Consider the following 19,407-nt stretch of genomic DNA (forward strand, 5'->3'; position numbering starts at 1 on the left):
GGCACAGAAGGGGCAGACCCTGGGCCCTGCAGCCTCTCACTCCCAGGGGCTCTGACCCGCACGCCCTCTTTGCAGCGATGCAGTGCCCGCCTAACAGCCACTACAAGCTCTGTGCAGACACCTGCTCCCTGGGCTGCTGGGCACTCAGTGCCCCCCCGCAGTGCCCGGATAGCTGTGCCGAGGGCTGCCAGTGTGACTCCGGCTTCCTCAACGACGGCCAAGCCTGCGTGCCCATCCAGGAATGCGGCTGCTACCACGACGGTGTCTACTACGAGGTAGGGACCTGGTCATCCTGGGCAGAGCTGGGGACTGCAAGCTGGACCCCCCTCCCACTGCCCATTAGCCCCACAGCCTGTCCGCTTGGCCTCCTGAACGTCTCTCCCACCCACTCCTCTTCCCCTCGCCATGGCCCCACCGTGGTCCAAGTTTGTCCTCTCCCAGCTGGCTCCCTCCCAGCCCTCACTTTTGCTCCCTCTGGTCTACCATCCCCAAGGTAGCAGGTAAGACCCTTCCAAATATGACCATAGGTCCTGCAACCTTAAACCATCCCCTGGCTCCCCAGGTCAAGTTTCGGCTTTGTATCCAGGTCTAGATTTCGTCTCTGTGATACCAGAGGCTAACTCCCTCTGCTTCCCTCTCCCACTCTCTGAGACTTACTCCTTTTCCTTTGATTTGAGTGTGTGTTTATCTAAAGTTTGTCTCCCTCAAAGGTCTGAGAGCTCTGTGAGGGCAGGAACCCTCTCTGTTTACCTCCTCATACGAATAATAATAGCACTACAGCAAACAGGTATATGGTGCTTACTATGTGCCGGTTACTGCTTTAAGTGCTGTATGTACAATATACATGAATTTATTTATTTATATGTAATATATATACTTTTTATATAATGTTATGTATCAACTTTTTATTATAAAAATTTTCACACAGGCAAAAGTCAAGAGAACAGTATAATAAATCTCCATGTACCCATCACTCAGCCTCAAAAATAATCAACATTTTCCCAATCTTATTTCATCGCTACCCCCGTTTCCTCTCCATTCTGGATATTTAAAGGAAATCCTTTTTCATTTCATCTGTACTTTATATGTATTATTAACTCAGTTATACTTTCATAAGTTGGTGCCATTATTACCTGAAACTTACAGATGAGGAAACTGAGGCATAACGAGGCTAAGTAATTTAAGCAGAGTGGTGTAACTTGGAAACAGCAGAAACAGGCTTCAGACCCAGGCAATCTGCTCCAGAGCCTTTGCCCTTAATTCCTATGTTTCTCCCATACAGCAGACATTTAGTAGCTATTTTGGAATAAACAAATGAGTGAGTAAATGAATGAAACCGAATGAATGAATAAATTGGGCCCCAAGGCCATGCTGTGCCTTAGACAAGGGGCCACCTTGCTGGAAGATGTCCCTTTTATGTCCTCCAGACCCCTTTATGCCCGGAACACCAAAGTTGCCAGAGTCAGCTCCCGCCCTGATAGCTGTGTCCTCTGTCCCCACAGCTGGGGCAGACTGTACTCATTGACAACTGCCAGCAGCAGTGCGTGTGCCATGCCGGAAAAGGCCTGCTGTGCCAGGACCACAGCTGCAATCCAGGGCAGCTGTGCCAGCCCTCGGGAGGCGTCCTGAGCTGCGTCAACAAAGGTGCTGGGTTGGGGCCAGGGCCGGTGTGGCTGGGGTAACAGAGGACAGGGACTCTGGAGCTGAGGGTGATGTGACCTGGCTCTTCATGGTGGGAGGCACAGAGGACTAACGATTGAAGTCTCAGACCTGGGGACCCCTAGGCTGGGATTCCCAGGGCCAGGAGCAGTAGCTCTCCAGCGTGGAAGTCAGGGACTCTTATGGTGGAAACCAGGCTGTGGGAACCCTCAGGGATAGGTTTCCCAGGGCAGATGGCAGAGACCCTCAGTATAAGGCAGGGATCGGCAAACTTTTTCTCTAAAGGGCCAGATGGTAAATATTTAAACTTGCAGGCCATACGGTCTCCGTCACAACTACTCAGCTCTGCCTTTGCAGCATGAAATCAGCTGTGGACTTTGTAAGTGAAGGGGTGTGGCTCCAATGAAATTTTATTTACAGAAGCCGGAAGCTGGAAGTGTATAGTTTGCTGGCGACTGGTATGCGGGTTTAGGCTTAGGGTTTCAGACACCATCCCCAAGGGGTAGAGGAGACTGGGACCCACAGGGACAGAAAGCAGAGTCCTGAGGTCTAAGGCAGAGACCCCACCAAAGCCAGGGTCTTGAATACAGGACCCACCTCAAGTGGAAGATCAGGATTTATAGAGACACACTCTCAGACAGGGGACACCCCTCAGGATTAAGTCTAAGCCACAAAGCCACCCCACAGGACTGACTTCTCGGGGTGGAGGGCAGAGAATAATTCCCTTATTCCTGAGGATAAAGGGATATACCTCCAGGATTGACTGAGATCTCAGGGCTGATGGGCAGGATATCAGGGACTCCCAGGGACCAGAGTATCTTGGTCAGAGTCCAACAGGAGACAGAAGCCACACAGTAGCTTAAATAGGGAAAGTTTAATAGCATTCTTTGCTTGTAATAGGGATTGACTACTAAGGGATAAAAAGAACGCTGACGAACACAGGAAGAGCAGATGTAGGGAGCAGCCCCTGCCCCCAAAGGTTACAGCAGAGCACCTAAGGAAGGGAGGAATTGGGAAGACGGCCCCCACTCCATGGCTGAGAGGCAGATCTCATTGCAGGGTGGCAGAGAGGCTGTGCAGGCTGAGCTGGAAGGTGGGAAAACCCCCACTGGGGTGCTGGTAAAACTCATTGGGAAGCCACCTGCCGGGGTGCCTGAGTGACTCCCTGGGAAACCAGCTGGGGCCAGTGAACCTCACCGAGTGGGTGTCCCCCAGGATGCTGGCCCTGCTTGCCACCTGGAGCCTGGAGAGCAAAGCCCACTGGAAGCAGAGCAGCCCCTTCCTCCTGCCGTGACCCTCCAGCGCCCTCTGCTGACAAAGCCTAACTTTATTGGTGGATTTGGAGCTAAGGGGCAGTCAACTGAAAACTGGCACAGGGGGGAGAGAGAAGGAAGTTTTAAGGCTGAGGCCTTGGGCACAGGGGTTCCAAAAGCTGGGTTCACAGATTCAGTGGCCCTAGGAACAGTCTTGGACAAAGAGACCCTCGGAGGTAGGGCCTGAGAAATGAGATCCCCCAAGGCCAGGGTCTTAGGCACAGCAACCCCAGGGAGATAGAATCTTGCACAGAGGGATTGCCAGGCTATGAGACAGATACAGGGACCCCAGGGTCAGGGTCTCAAATGGTGGGACCTCTGGGGTTAGTTTCTCACCAGAAAGTTCCTGCAGTACCTTGGTCTTGAGCACAGAGACCTCCAGGACCTGGGTCTCAGGTGTGGTGGCCCCCAGGGGGCTGGGAGCTCAGGTATGGGGGAACCCGGGCCCGAGGTCTTGGACACAGAGAACCGTGGGCTGTAGATGTTCTCATGGATGCCCACAGGGCTGGCATCACAGACACAGGGACTCCTGTGTCTCTGGTCTCAGACCTCGGTCCTCTGGGGCTAAGATCTCAAGCAAGGGGACCCCAGAGCCTGGGTGTCAGATGTAGGGACCCTAGGACCTGTGTCTTGGCTGCAAGGACCTTGGGGCCTGGGTCTCAGACAACAAACAGCAGGGCCTGGGTCTCAGATGTGGGGACCTTTGAAAGGGTCTTGGACACAGAGTTTCAGACGTGGAGGGGTGCCCAGGGCCTGGTCTCAGAAATGGCAGACTGTAGGGCCTGCATCTCAGATGGGAGGAACCTGGAATCTGGTCTCACCCCCAGTTGCTCTTAGAGCCAGTATCCCTCTCACAGACTGGGGCAGATGCTGGGAAGTAGCTGGTCATATGCTTGGCAGCCCCTCAAGGTCCTCTCTCCTCTGCCCCCAGACCCGTGCCATGGTGTGACGTGTCGGCCACAGGAGACATGCCAGGAGAAGAATGGCCAGGGTGTGTGCGTGCCCAACTACGAGGCCACGTGTTGGCTGTGGGGTGACCCACACTACCACTCTTTCGATGGCTGGAACTTTGACTTCCAGGGCACTTGTAACTATGTGCTGGCATCAACCAGCTGCCCAGGGAGCAGTGCCCAGGGCCTGACATCCTTCACTGTCACCACCAAGAATGAGAACCGGGGCAACCCTTCTGTGTCCTACGTGAGGCTGGTTACCGTGACCACCCTCAACACCAACATCTCCATCCACAAAGGCGAGCTTGGCAAAGTCCGGGTAAGGATGGCCCCTGAGCCCCCAGGTAGGGTGGGAAGGGTCCTGCCAGCCACAGTTAGGAGCTCAGTGCTCTCTCTCTTCACTTAGGCCTGAAACAAAATGGCAGCGAGAGCAATAATAATTACAACAAAAACATCACCCCTCTATTGGGAATTAAATGAGCCTAGCCCTTTGTTAAGGGCTTTAATGTAGGACTTAAATTTTGCCGTTTTAGAATTTGCCTTTTTAGAGATCCGGGTTTGAATCCAGGCTCTCCTTATGAGCTGTGTGATGTTGGGCAAATGACTTGACTTGGTGGGCCTCAGTTTCCTCATCTGTGAAATGGGGATCATAGCAGGCCCTGCCCCACAGTGAGGTGATGCATGTAAAGTGCTCAGCTGAGGATCTGACCCAGGTAAGCACCCTTGATTGTTTGTGAGGGAACAAATGAGAGGCCCAGAGCCTCCGACATGAAGAGAAATTGAGAGAGATGGAGAGAGAGAGAGAGATGGACTGCCTTTCTGCCCAGAATAATGGAGATGCAGATTAATGGCAGCTCACAGGGAGAGAATGAGGTATGGAACAGAGCAGGCCCTCAATAAACGATGGTGAGTGAGTGGAAGAAATGCCCAGACACACAGAGATGCACAGGAGATGATGAGAGAAGGAGGGACTAGGTGAATGAGACCCAGAGAAAGACCCAGAGAGATGGACCCAGAGAGAGAATGTCACACACACACACACACACACACACACACACACAGATGCAGAGAGAGACAGTGCACAAGTGAGAGAGACACAGAGAAGGGAGGGGGCCCAGAGAGAGAGACAAAGTGAGAGAAACTCATAGAGAATCCAGAGAGAGAGAGATAGGTCTAGATGTAGAAAGAGGGAGAGAAACAGAGAGAGAGAGAGAGAGATAAGGGAGGGAGACAAAGATCAAAAGAGAAACCCAGAAAAAGCAGCAGAGTGGGCTTTCATTCTCCAGGGCCTGGACCAGAGCAGATGTCCATAATGTTTGTCAAATGACTATACGACCAGCAGTCACGGGGAAGGCCTTGGCAGCTCCCAGCCACGGCAGGACGAGCGAGGGAGGCAGGGGGCCAGAGCCGGGCCTCGGCATCTCCAGTGACCCGTGTTTGCCTCCCTTCCCCCTCTTCCCCCAGGTGAACGGCGTGCTGACGGCATTGCCTGTCTCTGTGGCCGGTGGGCGGCTTTCAGTCACCCAGGGCGCATCGAGAGCGGTGCTGGCCACCAACTTCGGGCTGCGGGTCAGCTATGACTGGGATTGGCGAGTGGAGGTGACGCTGCCCAGCAGCTATCACGGTGCGGTGTGTGGGCTCTGTGGGAACATGGACCGTAACCCCAGCAACGACCGAGCCTTCCCTAACGGCACGCTGGCTCCCTCCATACCCGTCTGGGGCGGCAGCTGGCGGGTTCCAGGCTGGGACCCACTGTGCTGGGATGAATGTCAGGGGTCCTGCCCAACATGCACCGAGGACCGACTGGAGGAGTACAGGGGCCCCGGCTTCTGTGGACCCCTGGCCCCTGGCTCCGGAGGCCCTTTCGCTGCCTGCCATGCCCACGTGGCCCCTGATAGCTTCTTCAAGGGCTGCGTTCTGGATGTCTGCCTGGGCGGTGGGGCCCAGGACATACTTTGCCAGGCTCTGGCTGCCTATGCCGCTGCCTGCCAGGCTGCTGGGATTGTCATTAAGGACTGGAGGACGCAGGCCGGCTGTGGTGAGTGTTGGGGGACAGAGCAGAAGCTGGGGGCAGGGGTCCTGTCTCTTTGGGGCTGGTTTGGTTTCACTCCAGTCCTTCTGGGTCTGTTTGTTTGTTTTTTTCTGTCTTTCTGTTTTTGTTTTTGTCTCTCAGTCTCTTGGCGCTTGTCTCTGTGTCTCCCTTTGATTGTCTCTCATCCTCTCTCTCCCTGTCTCTGGGTCTTTCGTTGTCTCCTGCTCTGTCTCTCGTGGTCTCTGTCTGTCTCCTCCTACCCTATCCTCAGACCCCACCTCCTGACACCATTCTCTCCCTTTCTTTCCCTCCCGCTTCTTCATCCACCCGCAGAGCTCTCCTGCCCAGAAAACAGCCACTACGAGCTCTGCGGCCCACCCTGCCCAGCCAGCTGCCCGTCTCCTGCACCCCCCACCGCCCCTGCCCCATGTGAGGGCCCCTGCACCGAGGGCTGCCAGTGCGACTCAGGCTTCGTGTTGAGCGCCGCCCGCTGCGTTCCCCTGGATGGTGGCTGCGGCTGCTGGGCCAACGGCACCTACCACGAGGCAGGCAGCGAGTTTTGGGCTGATGCCACCTGCTCCCAGCGGTGCCACTGCGGGCCTGGCGGTGGCTCACTGGTCTGCAAGCCTGCCAGCTGTGGGCTAGGTGAAGAGTGTGCCCTACTGCCCTCAGGCCAGCATGGCTGCCACCCTACCAGCACAGCTGAGTGTAAGGCCTGGGGTGACCCCCATTACATCACCCTGGATGGACACCATTTCAACTTCCAAGGTGCCTGCGAGTACCTGCTGAGTATGCCCTGCCACGGACTACCCCCGGGGGTAGAGAACTTCACGGTCATTGTAGCCAACGAGCACCGGGGCAGCCAGGCCGTCAGTCACACCCGCACTGTCACCCTGCACATCTACGGCCACAGCTTCACCCTCAGTGCCCGCCGGCCTCGACAGCTGCAGGTGAGGGGTCAGTGGGCCAGGCAAGAGCATGTGCCAGCCCTGGAGTTGCCTGGGACAGTTAGGGGTCTGCCACTACTCTGATTGCCTTTCACAGGTTAACAGGACAGATGGAGGGATCGAGAGTATAGGCCTTGGAGCTGGATGGCTTGGAGTAGTGGCTTCCCCATCTCTGAGCCTTAGTTTATTCCTCTGTAAAATGGGTCTAAGAACAGTACCTGCTTCGGAGGGTAGTGTGAGGAGCCAGTGACATCGTGCCTATAGTCGCTCATTATTAGTACTACTACTAATTACAAGGGGGGAGGTCACGTGCACAGGGACCCTACCCGCCACCCCCCCGCCACTAGATAGTGGAGTCAGGATTCGAATCTGTGCCTGCGACGTTCACTACCCCCACTCCCACCCCGACCCTGTAGGTGGACGGCAAGCTGGTGGCGCTGCCCTTCCAGCTGGACTCGCGCCTGCGCGCACACCTGAGCGGCGCCGACGTGGTGGTAACCACGGCCACGATGATCTCGCTGGCTTTCGACGGAGACAACAACGTGCGCCTGCGCGTGCCGGCGGCGTACGCGGGCGCCCTTTGTGGCCTGTGCGGGAACTACAACCAGAACCCGAAAGACGACCTGAATGCGGTGGGCGGGAACCCGGGCGGCTGGCAAGTGGGCGGCGCCAAGGGCTGCGAAGAGTGCGTGCCCGGGCCGTGCCCGCAACCCTGCACGCAGGAGCAGCAGGAGCCCTTCGGCGGCCCGGACGCCTGCGGCGTGATCTCTGCCCCCGACGGCCCGCTGGTTCCTTGCCACAGCCGCGTGCCGCCCGCGCAGTACTTCCAGGCCTGTTTGCTGGACACCTGCCAGGCTCAGGGCCATCCGGGAGGCCTCTGCCCTGCCGTGGCCGCCTATGTGGCAGCCTGCCAGGCCGCTGGGGCCCAGCTCGGCGAGTGGAGGCGGCCGGACTTCTGTCGTGAGTATTGATCCATGCATGGGCCGCATAGCAGGGGTCTCCCCTCCTCCCCCGTTCCCGGGGCTCTAAGACAAGAGCCTTCTCCTCGGTGGGGCTTAGGCACCACCCTGCCTCCCCTGAGCCCAGATATCTCCTGTGAAAGAAACATCTTGGCATTCACACACTGAAATATACCAGGTCACATACTGAAGTGGTAGAGACTGATACACGTGGTTGGAAACCCTGCGTCCAGTACCCTCCCAGGATTCATGCGCTCAGATAGACTGGGGTGGCTGACCCTGTCCAAGCTACACAGCTAGATAACACCTGGTCAGGTAGATTCTCTCAGCTCCCCCTGGTCAGAGAGACCTAGAGAGTTACACCTGGTCAGATGCCCCTAGACGGTTTTAAACAGGGAAATACACAGGGTCGGATAGAACTGGTCCCATAACCTCAGACAGAGACTCCTCTGGTTAGAGACACTTGATCACATTTACACTGAGACACACTTAGGCAGATACACCCACGTAGAATCAGGACCCTGACATAGCCCCACGCAGATACATACAGATTCATGGCCAGAGAGTCCTGGGCAGCTCCCCTCAGACAGATCTCCTGGTCAGATTTATCCTGTCAGCTTCACCCAATCCACATACATGTGGTCAGAGTCACACACCGACAGACCCTGTCGTCGAGACCGTAGAGGCTCCAGGTCAGACACTGACAGTCAGGCATACTCGTGTGGATTCATACCCCAAGGTATATCTGGGCCCACACCCCGGCCAGATTCACACCCTGAGATACTCACAGTTGGTTCCTGCGTATCTTGGTCAGATATATGGGGTTGGATTCACCCAGTCAGATCGACTCGATCTTTAGAAACACTTGATCCGGTTGACACACTACCTGGGCAGAGAGACCCCAGATCCCCACACTGAATCCCTCCGTTAGATGTAGTGGATCAGGCACCCCGCTCAGATCCCCAGACAGATTCACTCACGAAATGTGCTCAGACAAAACATACAGATTCACCTGGGCAGGTTCTCCCGCTCTGTGCCTCCCCTGTGTCCCCCTCCCTCGTGCCTGCCTGGCTCATTCCCCTCTTGTCCCCACAGCCCTCCAGTGCCCGGCCCACAGTCACTACAAGCTCTGTGGTGACTCCTGCCCTGTGAGCTGCCCGAGCCTCTCAGCGCCCGAGGGCTGCGAATCCACCTGCCGGGAGGGCTGTGTCTGCGACGCTGGCTTTGTGCTTAGTGGAGACACCTGCGTGCCTGTGGGCCAGTGCGGCTGCCTCCACGAGGGCCGCTACTACCCGCTGGGCGAGGACTTCTACCCGGGTTCTGAGTGTGGGCGGCGCTGCGAGTGTGGGCCGGGCGGCCAGGTCAGCTGCCAGGAGGGCGCGGCCTGTGGGCCCTATGAGGAGTGCCGGTTACAGGACGGGGTTCAGGCCTGTCGCCCTACAGGCTGTGGCCGCTGCCTGGCCAGCGGGGGCGTCCACTACATTACCCTCGACGGCCGTGCCTATGACCTGCATGGCTCCTGCTCCTATATCTTGGCCCAGGTCTGCCACCCACAGCCTGGGGACGAGGACTTTACCATTGTGCTTGAGAAGAATGCGGCTGGAGAGCCCCAGCGTCTGGTGGTTACTGTGGCTGGCCAGGTTGTGGGCCTGGCTCGAGGGCCGCAGGTGAGTGAACATGGCCTTGCCCTGGGGGGTCTGAGGGCAACCTGGCCCCACCTTGGGGGCTCTGAGGGGGACAGGGCCCACCCTGGGGGTTTTGAGCGAGATATGACCCCACCCCAGGGGGGACTGAACGAGACACAGCCCTGCCCTGGGGTCTCTGAGGGGGACACGACCCTGCCCTGGGAAGTCTGGGGAGGACATGGCCCCACCCCAGTGTGACTGAGAGAGAGACAGCTGCATCCTGGGAGTCTGAGGGAACTGCCTTACCTGCCTTACCTGCGCTTCTATGAGTCCCTGACGCATCTGACCCTCCATCCAGGTCACTGTGGACGGCGAGGCCGTAGCCCTGCCTGTGGCTGTGGGCCACGTGCGGGTGACCGCCGAGGGCCGGAACATGATTCTGCAGACCACCAAGGAGCTGCGTCTTCTCTTTGACGGCGATGCCCACGTCCTCATATCCATCCCTAGCCCCTTCCGTGACCGGCTTTGTGGCCTCTGTGGGAACTTCAACGGCAACTGGAATGATGACTTTGTCCTGCCCGATGGCACCACGGCCCCCAGCGTGGATGCCTTTGGAGCCGCATGGCGGGCGCCCAGCTCCTCCCAGGGCTGTAGCGAGGGCTGCGGGCCCCAGGGCTGCCCCCTGTGCTCAGCAGAGGAGACGGCGCCGCATGAGAGCCTTGAGGCCTGCGGGCGGCTCCGGGATGTCAAGGGCCCCTTCTCCGCCTGCCATGCGTCTCTGAGCCCCTCTGAGTACTTCCGCCAGTGCGTGTATGACCTCTGTGCCCAGAAGGGCAACAGTGCCGCCCTCTGCCGCAGCCTGTCAGCCTACACAGCGGCCTGCCAGGCAGCTGGCGTGGCCGTGAAGCCCTGGAGGACAGACAGCTTCTGCCGTGAGTGTCCATGGGCCCCTGGGAGGACTTCAGCCCAGGCTCGGGGGCCCCCTCTGGCCTGCTCCCTGTCCTGTCTGCATCTCAGGAGCAGTCCCCAGCTCCTCCCACAGCACACCCTGCTGGCTTCCCTCCTGCCTGGCTGACTGGCCCTTCTCAGACTCCTTTCAGGGACCCGCTCTCCGGAGACCTCAGATACAGTTCTTCTCAAGGCCCATCCTGAACATTTTTGTGGTGACCTTGGAGGGTGGGTCGGGCAGGTCAGAAGCTCACACAATAAAGCCTGAGTCTGTGGCTCACCCAGTTCCTCCAGGATGGGACCGTAGCCCCTCAGATCCTTTAGGACAAGGCTGCAGCTCCCTCAGACGCCCAGCCCAAGATTGTACCTCTTAGATACCCCCAGTTAGGGCTTATCTGTTTCCTTCAAACCCCCAGGATGGGGCCATGTCTCCTTGGACTCTCCTGGACAAGGCAGTGGCCACTCATGCCCCCAGGGCAGGGCTGTGTCTCCTTCATTCTCCTCAGGGTAGGACCTACATCCAGGCCCATACCTACCCTTATAGCCTTAGATTTGTCCTCGGTGCTGGCAGTAGACACTGTCTGTCTCCATGTCTGACCTCCCTCCTGACTGCCAGCCTCATGGGTCCAGTGACCTCCTGGACACTTTCCACTTGGTGTCCTCAGGGTCCCTCACACACCTCCTATTCCTTGATCCTGGTCCTCATCTCGGGGCAGCCACACCATCCACCAGTTGCGGAGCCAGAGCCCAGACCCTCACTCTGGTTGCTCCCCCTGCATCCTCACAGCTCCCATCCTGGCCCTGACCCCTCTGCCTCTGCTTCCCGCACCCTGGCCCGGACCTTCTGTCTGTATTTCCCCAGTGCAGCCCTGGGCCATCACTATCTGTCCCACTGACATGAGCTCCATAGGGCAGGGCCTGGAGCTGTCTTCCTTGCTGTGTCCCCAGCACCGGCAGCCCAGAGCTGGGTGTGCAGTAGGCCCCATTCGTTATTCAGTGGCCGTGTGTAGGCGTGACGCCACCCTGCCTTCTCTCTCCGCAGCGCTCCAGTGCCCTGCTCACAGCCACTACTCCATCTGCACGCGCTCCTGCCAGGGCTCCTGTGCGGCTCTCTCTGGCCTCACGGGCTGCACCACCCGCTGCTTTGAGGGCTGTGAGTGTGACGACCGCTTCCTGCTGTCCCAGGGTGTCTGCATCCCTGTCCAAGACTGCGGCTGCACCCATGACGGCCGATACTTGCCGGTAAGCAGGAGCTTGAGATGGGCAGGGAGGGTGGAGGAGCTTGAGGGGGACTCAGAGTTTCTGTGCTGACCGCCTCGAGGATGGGGACAGAGAGGCTGCCACCACTTCCCTGCTGTGTGACTCAATGTTAGTAACGTTCCTGTGTTAGTTTCCTGTGGCTGCTGTGACGAATGACCGCAACTCGGTGCTTTAAAACAAGAGAAATTTATTCTCTCACAGTTCTGGAGACCAGAAAACAGAAATCAGGATAACTGGGGCAAGATGTCGGCAGGGGGGCACTCCCTCCAGAGGCTCTAGGGGAAAACCTGTTCCTTGCCTCTCCCAGCTTTTGGTGGCTGCAGGCATTCCTTGGCTTATGGCCACATCACTCCAATTTCTGCTTCCATGTCACATTTCCCCTCCTCTTCTGTGTCATAAAATTTCCCTCTGGCTCCTTCTTATAAGGATACACTTGATTGTATTTAAGGCCCACCCAGGGTAATCTCAACATTTCGAGATTCTTAATCACAACTGCAAACACCCTTTTTCCATATAAGGTAACATTTACTGGGTCTAGGACCTGATGTCTTTGGGGTGGCCATTATCGGGCCTACTACAGTCTCCTTCCTGAGCCTCATTTTCTCCATCTGTAAAATGGGGTTAATCATCATCCTTGCACCATAGGTGTCTGAGGAATCGGGGGTGATTGTGCTTGAAAGGCACTCACTGAGCACTGGGCCTCACCCTCAATGTTCATCACACTCAGTAAAAATAATAGTAATTTACAGCAGCACAGCTACAGTCATTTAATAATGGGAATCGAAAGTTAATAATTGATTTACTTTTGTGACTGATATTTTTTGAGCTCTTACTATGCACCAAGTTTGTCATAGACGTCATTTGATAGTCACAGCAATTCTACAAGACACGTACTATTGTTATTTTACCCGTTTTATGGATGACAAAGAGAAGTCAGCCCAAGGCTACCAGTTAGCAAGTGGGGAGTCTGGGATGCACACCCCAGCAGCCTGGGCTCACCTTCTGAACTACTAGGCTGTCCTGCTTCTTCAAAAGCATATTTATCAAATAAAGGAAAGATGGATTACCACTTCCCTTCCCCGTTCCTCCCAGTTTTATTAACGGCAGAAAGGTAGGCTAGAGTGTCTAGAAGTGTAGGACTTCTGCGGAAGAAGATGCCAAACTCCTCCTACTCCTTCCTTCAGGCCTCACCGCCTACAGGAAGCCCTCTCTGATCCCCTAGGCTGGGTTAGGCTCCTCCTCTGGACTCCCACAGACCCCTCTGCTTCCCCATGCCAGCCTTGACCGCTCTGCCCATGCTAGAAGGTTTCTTGGATTTGTGGGTCTGATATTCAGGGGAGAGGTCTGGGCTGGAGACATAAATGTGAGAGTCATCAGTATAAGGATGGTAATTTTTTTAAATTAAATGTATTCATTTTGTTTAAAGTTCTCAAACTTTTATTTTTAAATAATTCAAATTTAAGAAAAATTGCAAGAATAGTACAAAGAACTCCTGCCTACCCTTTACTCAGGTACTTCGAATGTTGACCTTTTTTGCCACTTTATCACCCCCCCCCATCTCCATATATATATATGTTTGTATGCATACACACATACTGCTTTTCCTGCACCATTTGAGAGTATGATGCAGACATAGTACCCCTTTACCGCTAAATACTTTTGCAAGGATTTCTTAAGAATAAAAAAACTCATTTGATCTGACCACGTACAATTCAAAGTCAGAAAATTAATACCGACTCGATACTGTTATCTAACGTAAAGGTTTTATTTGAATTTCACCTGTTGTCCCAATAATGGTCTCTATAACAATTACCCCCACCCGACCCACACCCTGGGCCAGGGTGCAACTGAGGAGCAGACACTGCTTTTAGTCTTCATGAGATTTGGTGAGATCACCAGGTGGTAAATGGTAGATAGAGAAAGAATAGTTCTGAGGACTAAGCCCTGGGCAGGATAGTGTTCAGGATTCGGGAGATGAGGAGGAACTTGAAAATGCAGTGAAGAAAGAACAGCCACTCAGACAGGAGAAAACCAGGAGAAAGTCCATTTCCTGGAACTGGGTTTCCAGGGCCCTCTGTTCTAGGCTGGGGGTGCCAGGACTCTGGAATATCTCCAGTGCCCACTCCTACCTGTATCAGTTAGCTTTTGCTGGGTTGCAAACCACCCCCAAAACATAGTGGCTTAGAACAACGGTTTGTTTAGTTCACAATTATGCAGCTCTGCAGTTTGGGCTGGGATCAGCAGGGCAGTTCTTCTGCCATCCCCTGGGCTCACTCACACATCTGTGGCCCCCCAGTGGGTCAGCTGAGGGCTGGCTGTCTCTCTTCCACGGGGTCTCTCATACTCAGGCAGGCTGGCCCGTGGTGTCTGGGCAGGGTTCCGAGAAAGAGAGAGGAAAGCTGTAAGGTCTCTTGAGGTCCAGGCTTGAACCTGGCACAGCGTTGCTTCTGCTGCATTGTAATAACCAAGGCATGGTCTTAAGGCCAGCCCAGATTCGTGAGGAAGGGGAAATAAACTCCATTTCTTAATGGGAGCTACTGCAAAGTCACTCTGCATGGATCCAGAGGGTTGAAGGGTTGTGTCTGATTTTGCAGTCCACCACACCACTGTAACCTGGCCCCTTTCTGTGCACAGGTGAACTCCTCCCTGCTGACCTCAGACTGCAGCGAGCGCTGTTCCTGCTCCTCAAGCTCCGGCCTGACGTGCCAGGCGGCCAGCTGTCCGTCAGGCCGCGTATGCAAGGTCCAGGCTGGGTCCCGGGACTGCTGGGTCCCCCCTGGCCTCTGTTCCCTCTCTGTGGATGCCAACCTCACCACCTTCGATGGGGCCCACAGTGCCGTCAGCTCCCCCGGCATCTACGAGCTCTCTTTCCGCTGCCCAGGACTACAGGAGACCGTCCCGTGGTACCGTGTGGTCGCTGATGTCTGGCCCTGCAACGGCAAAGCTGAAGTTCTGGGCCGGGTTCACATCTTCTTCCAGGATGGACTGGTGACCGTGACCCGAAACAAGGGCGTGTGGGTAAGCCTGGACACAGGGGGCATGTTTCCCCCGGGCTTTGTCTTCCTGTTGCAGTGTCCCTACATTCCTGGCAGCCCATCTGTCTTGCTGTCTGTTTTCTTTACAGATCTCTGCAGTTTGTTTCTCTGGATTTGTATTTGTGTCAATACTTCAAACTTAGTCCCTCTATTCTGGCTGAGCTCTTGAAGAGCAAAAACACATTCAAGTAACTTACTAGTTTTGATTTTAGTGTTAATCAAGACTCTGTTGGTTGCAAGTGACAGAAAACCAAATTCAGAGTGCCTTGAGTAAAAATGAATTGATTGGCCCACATAACTAGAAAATCCAGGGGCAGAGCTTCAGGAGTGGCTGGATCCAGGTGCCTGGCAGTGTCATCGAGATTTGTACCTCTGTGTTTTAGACTTGCTGTCCACCAAATCAGCTTCATTCTCTGTGACTCCCCACAACATACTCATGAGACAGGGACTATTATTATCCCCATTTTACACAGAGGGGAAACTAGGGCCCCAAAAGGTGACATCATTTACTCAAGTCACTCAGAGAGTACCTGGGAGATCCAGGCTTTGAACCCACCAGCACCCAGGCTCTGAACCACTTTGATGGGAATGGAGTGTGGTGGTGACTGTGTGGATATAAGGGACCAAGATGGACTCCAGGTGCCCTGCTCAGTGGGAACATCCTTTGGACTCTCTCAATTCCAGGCCACTTGACCCTTCCCTCAGCTGTCTTTCAGCTTGCTCTTAGGGCCCCCTCAGGCCTGTCATTGTTTGCCTCATGAGTCCATTCCAGCCCCAGCGGGTCCTCCCTTCTGCCCCTTGACTTCTGTTGACTTACCACTGCCTTGCATTGGCCAAACCCCACAGTTCTCACCACCCCAATTCCAAATTTCTAGAGAGAGAATCTGGCTGAACTGAGGGCTGATGCTGACTCAGAGTCTAATCAGCTGTGGCCCAAGTAATAGAGCCTAAGACCCAAACACAGATGTCAGGCTGCCCTACAGTTCCCATGTCTCCGTTTCCATGACCTGTTCATTGATGGCAGAGACACCCACTGGTGTCTTCTGGGTCTAGTGGGGCGATAAAGCCAATGCTCCACACACTTCTCCCCCAGTGAATGGTCTGTCTACATCCCTCCACCAATGCATCGAGGTGGTCCGAGACTCAGCCCTGCTGAAAGCAGGGAAGCTTGAGTTCTCTTGTTAGTGTAATCTGGACCAGTCACTCTTTTTCTCTGGCCCTCTGCTTGATCCATAATTCGGGTGAACAGACCCCTACTCTTGACCTTCCCTCGCTCCTCTATCAAGAAGCGATTCTCTACACAGCAGATGTTCTAGGAATGTGAATCAGATCAGGGCATTCTGCTGCTTAAAACTCTACAGTGACTTCCCAGAACAACATTCCAAACTCAAGCCACCTCCCTTCCATGGCCTTGTGTGATTGGACTGCTGCCAACCTCACCAACCTCATTTCCTACAACTCCTTCCCTCATTGGCTGTGCTGATAATAAGCCAAGCTGACCTTTATTCTATTCATACAACAGAGCAAGCTTGTTCCCACCTCGGGCCCTTTGCATTCACTGTTCCCACTGCTGCAATGCAGATGTTCTAAGAGTTGGCTCCTTCTCATCCTTCAGACCTCAGTTCTGGCATCGCTTCTACAGAGAGGCCTTTCCCAACTACCAATGGAAGCTCTGACTCCAGCCCAGACTCAGTGCTGTTACTCTGTTTTATTTCCTTCAAGTGCTTATCACTATCTGAGGTTATCCATTATTTCTTTGTGTCTGTTGCCTTTCTCCATTACTAGAATATAATCCTCAGGTGGGCAGGGATCCTGTTCTTCTTGATCATCACTTTGTCACCGGTACCCAGATCAGGGCCTGGCACCAAGAGGGTACCCAGGAAACGTTTGGTTCTGTGAATACATTCATCCCTGTTGCCTCCGCGCCAGGCCACGTGCTGGGTAACACAGATAACTCAGACCCAGTTCTTATATCGTCGAAGCTTGCAGCCAGGTGAAACTTTCCATCCATCTCTCCAACTATCCTTCACTGCATCCATCCCTCCTTCTTCTTTCCTCCTTCCACCTCTCTTTCCTTTTTCCCTCTCTTCCTCCCCCCCCATTCCTTCCTTCCATCCATCCATTTATTCACCCACCCATCCATCCATCTTTTCAGACCTATCGACTTATCTTTCCAGTCTATCTACCCAACTCTCCAATCATCTGGCAGAGGAAGAGTCACATAAAAAAGCATTTAGAAAAAAAGTACTTTTCTTTGAAACAAGGCTTGCTAGGGAATATAACTTTAGAAGGGTTAACTCATCGAAGAAAACAGACAACGGGCCTTCCCTGGTGGCACAGTGGTTAAGAATCCGCCTGCCAATGCAGGGGACACGGGTGCGAGCCCTGGTCCGGGAAGATGCCACATACCACAGAGCAACTAAGCCCGTGCACCACAACTACTGAGCCTGCGCTCTAGAGCCCGCAAGCCACAACTACTGAGCTCGCGCACCACAACTACTGAAGCCCATGCACCTAGAGCCTGTGCTCTGCAACAAGAGAAGCCACCGCGATGAAAAGCCCGCGCACCTCAACAAAGAGTAGCCCCCACTTGCCCCAACTAGACAAAGCCTGTGTGCAGCAATGAAGACCCAATGCAGCCATAAGTAAATAAATAGATAGATAGATAGATAAATTTATTTTTTAAAAAAACCAACAGACAACAGTTATTTAAAGGGAAAAACTCACAAGGTTACTGAGTCCACAGCCAGTAATGGAGAAATAGTCATTTTCTCACATGATTATTATACTTGCTAGGTCATTACTTGTCTTCAGACATCAGCATTGAAAAAATAAGGGACGAAGTTGCCTTGTTAGGGAACCAGTACCTTACAGGACATGCTGTCAAGTGTTCTTTTCTTTTGAAAACTAGAATCAGACAGGATGATGCTGGGGTTTGACTGACTGTTTGTTTATCCGGTACAAGTGCTTCCCCCCAACCCCGGCCGCCCTTGGAATGTTGTGTGCACGCCTGCTTATGCACTGACCCATCTGTTCATCCACCCACTCTCTGTCCTTCCATCCATCCATCCACATCTCCAGCTACCTTAGGTTTCCATCTCTCCATTTGGTGCATTCATCCAGGTCTTCATCTCTCTCAGAATCCGCCTCTCTGCTTTTACTCCTTGAACTTGTTGTCTTCCCTGGGGTCTCCATCCTAGTAACACCCCAGCTCTCCTGTGGTTCCAGCCTCACCTCTGTGTTTCACCCACCCTCCCCCAACCACCAGGTGAATGGTCTCCAAGTGGGTCTCCCAGCTGAGGTGTTAACATCTGTGTCCGTGAGTCGGAATTCGGATGGCTCCGTGCTAGTCCAGCAGAAGGCGGGGGTTCGGGTGCAGCTTGGCACCCATGGGCAGCTGGCTGTGGTGGTCAGCGACGACCATGCCGGGATGCTGTGTGGGGCCTGCGGAAACTTTGACGCAGACCACACCAACGATGGGCATGACTCCCAGGAGGAGACAGCATTGGAGAAGTGGAGAGCACAGGACTTCTCCCCATGGTGAGGAATGTAGCTTAGAAGCCAGGCTACTTGGAGCAGGGGCACCTGGGTCCTCATGGGAAAGGGGCAGTCGGGGTGGGTACTCAGTCTACAAAAAGTGCTAAGTGTCTGTCTCTTGCAGTCAGGACTGAGCAGTCATCCACCGGGAATGAGGACTTCAGGACCCGAACCTCCTGGAGGTTGCAATAATTGAAGGATGCACTCTGTCACTGTATGTCCCTCATCCACTCTACCCCTTTGCCGAGCCACTGAGGCCAACTGTGAAAGCATTCAATAAATAGCTTAAGCTAAGCTGCATACCAATGTGCCTGTCTAATGTCTTCTCATCCCTGACTTTCCTTCCTGCACAGCAGGTGTCAGATGCCTGGGGAATCTGGCACATGATGAATATTTGTTGGCAGGTGAGGGGATGGATGGATGGAGATAGATGGGTAGATTGGGAATAAGATGGGTGGGGAAATGGGAAAATGGAGAAATGGAGGATTAGAAAAATGGATGGATGAGAAGATGAATAATTGGACGGAAGAAGTAGAAAATGAAAAGAAAGATCAATAGATTCTGACTTTATCATTTATAACCCTGGCACATTAATGTTTCCTCATACGTTTTAGTCCACTCAGGTTGCTGTAACAAAATACCATAAAATGGGTAGCTTATAAACAACAAAAGTTTAAATTTCTCACAGTTCTGGAGGCTGGGAAGTCCGAGATCAAGGCACCAGCAGATTCGGTGTCTGGTAAGAGCCTGCTTTCTGGTTCATAGGTGGCTATGTCACGTGCCCTTGTTGGAAGGACAAGGGTATTCTCTGGGCCTCTTTTATAAAGGCATTAATCTCATTCATGAAGGCTCCACCCTTACAACCTATCACTTCCCAAAGTCCCCACCTCCAAATATTATCACATTGGAGACAGGTTCCGACACATGAATTTTGAGGGGACGCAAACATTCAGCCAAAAGCATCATATTTAAAGTAGAGCTAAGGATGGGACTTCCCTGGTGGTCCAATGGTTAAGACTCTGCACTCCCAAAGCAGCGGGCCCGGGTTCAATCCCTGGTCAGGGAACTAGATCCCGCATGCCACAACTAAGAGCCTGCATGCTGCAACTAAAGATCCTGCATGCCGCGACTAAAGATCCTGC

At 54.1% G+C, this 19,407-nt stretch overlaps 1 protein-coding gene across 1 annotated transcript in view; it reads left to right on the forward strand.

Moving 5' to 3' along the window:
• FCGBP (Fc gamma binding protein) overlaps nucleotides 1–18,565 on the forward strand; it is a 38,974-nt gene extending 20,409 nt beyond the window's left edge. The window contains exons 9-20 of the mRNA XM_082438021.1: nucleotides 76–275; nucleotides 1,503–1,644; nucleotides 3,904–4,241; nucleotides 5,387–5,960; nucleotides 6,288–6,904; nucleotides 7,318–7,861; nucleotides 8,956–9,527; nucleotides 9,844–10,417; nucleotides 11,476–11,675; nucleotides 14,328–14,711; nucleotides 17,997–18,268; nucleotides 18,390–18,565. Of these exons, the coding sequence (XP_082294147.1) occupies nucleotides 76–275; nucleotides 1,503–1,644; nucleotides 3,904–4,241; nucleotides 5,387–5,960; nucleotides 6,288–6,904; nucleotides 7,318–7,861; nucleotides 8,956–9,527; nucleotides 9,844–10,417; nucleotides 11,476–11,675; nucleotides 14,328–14,711; nucleotides 17,997–18,268; nucleotides 18,390–18,399 (4,427 nt within the window). The 3' untranslated portion in view covers nucleotides 18,400–18,565. The remainder of the gene's footprint in view (nucleotides 1–75; nucleotides 276–1,502; nucleotides 1,645–3,903; nucleotides 4,242–5,386; nucleotides 5,961–6,287; nucleotides 6,905–7,317; nucleotides 7,862–8,955; nucleotides 9,528–9,843; nucleotides 10,418–11,475; nucleotides 11,676–14,327; nucleotides 14,712–17,996; nucleotides 18,269–18,389) is intronic.
• Nucleotides 18,566–19,407: the final 842 nt, after the last annotated feature.

This window comes from Balaenoptera physalus (assembly GCF_965194825.1).
Source record: "Balaenoptera physalus genome assembly, chromosome: 19".
Taxonomy (NCBI): domain Eukaryota; kingdom Metazoa; phylum Chordata; class Mammalia; order Artiodactyla; family Balaenopteridae; genus Balaenoptera; species Balaenoptera physalus.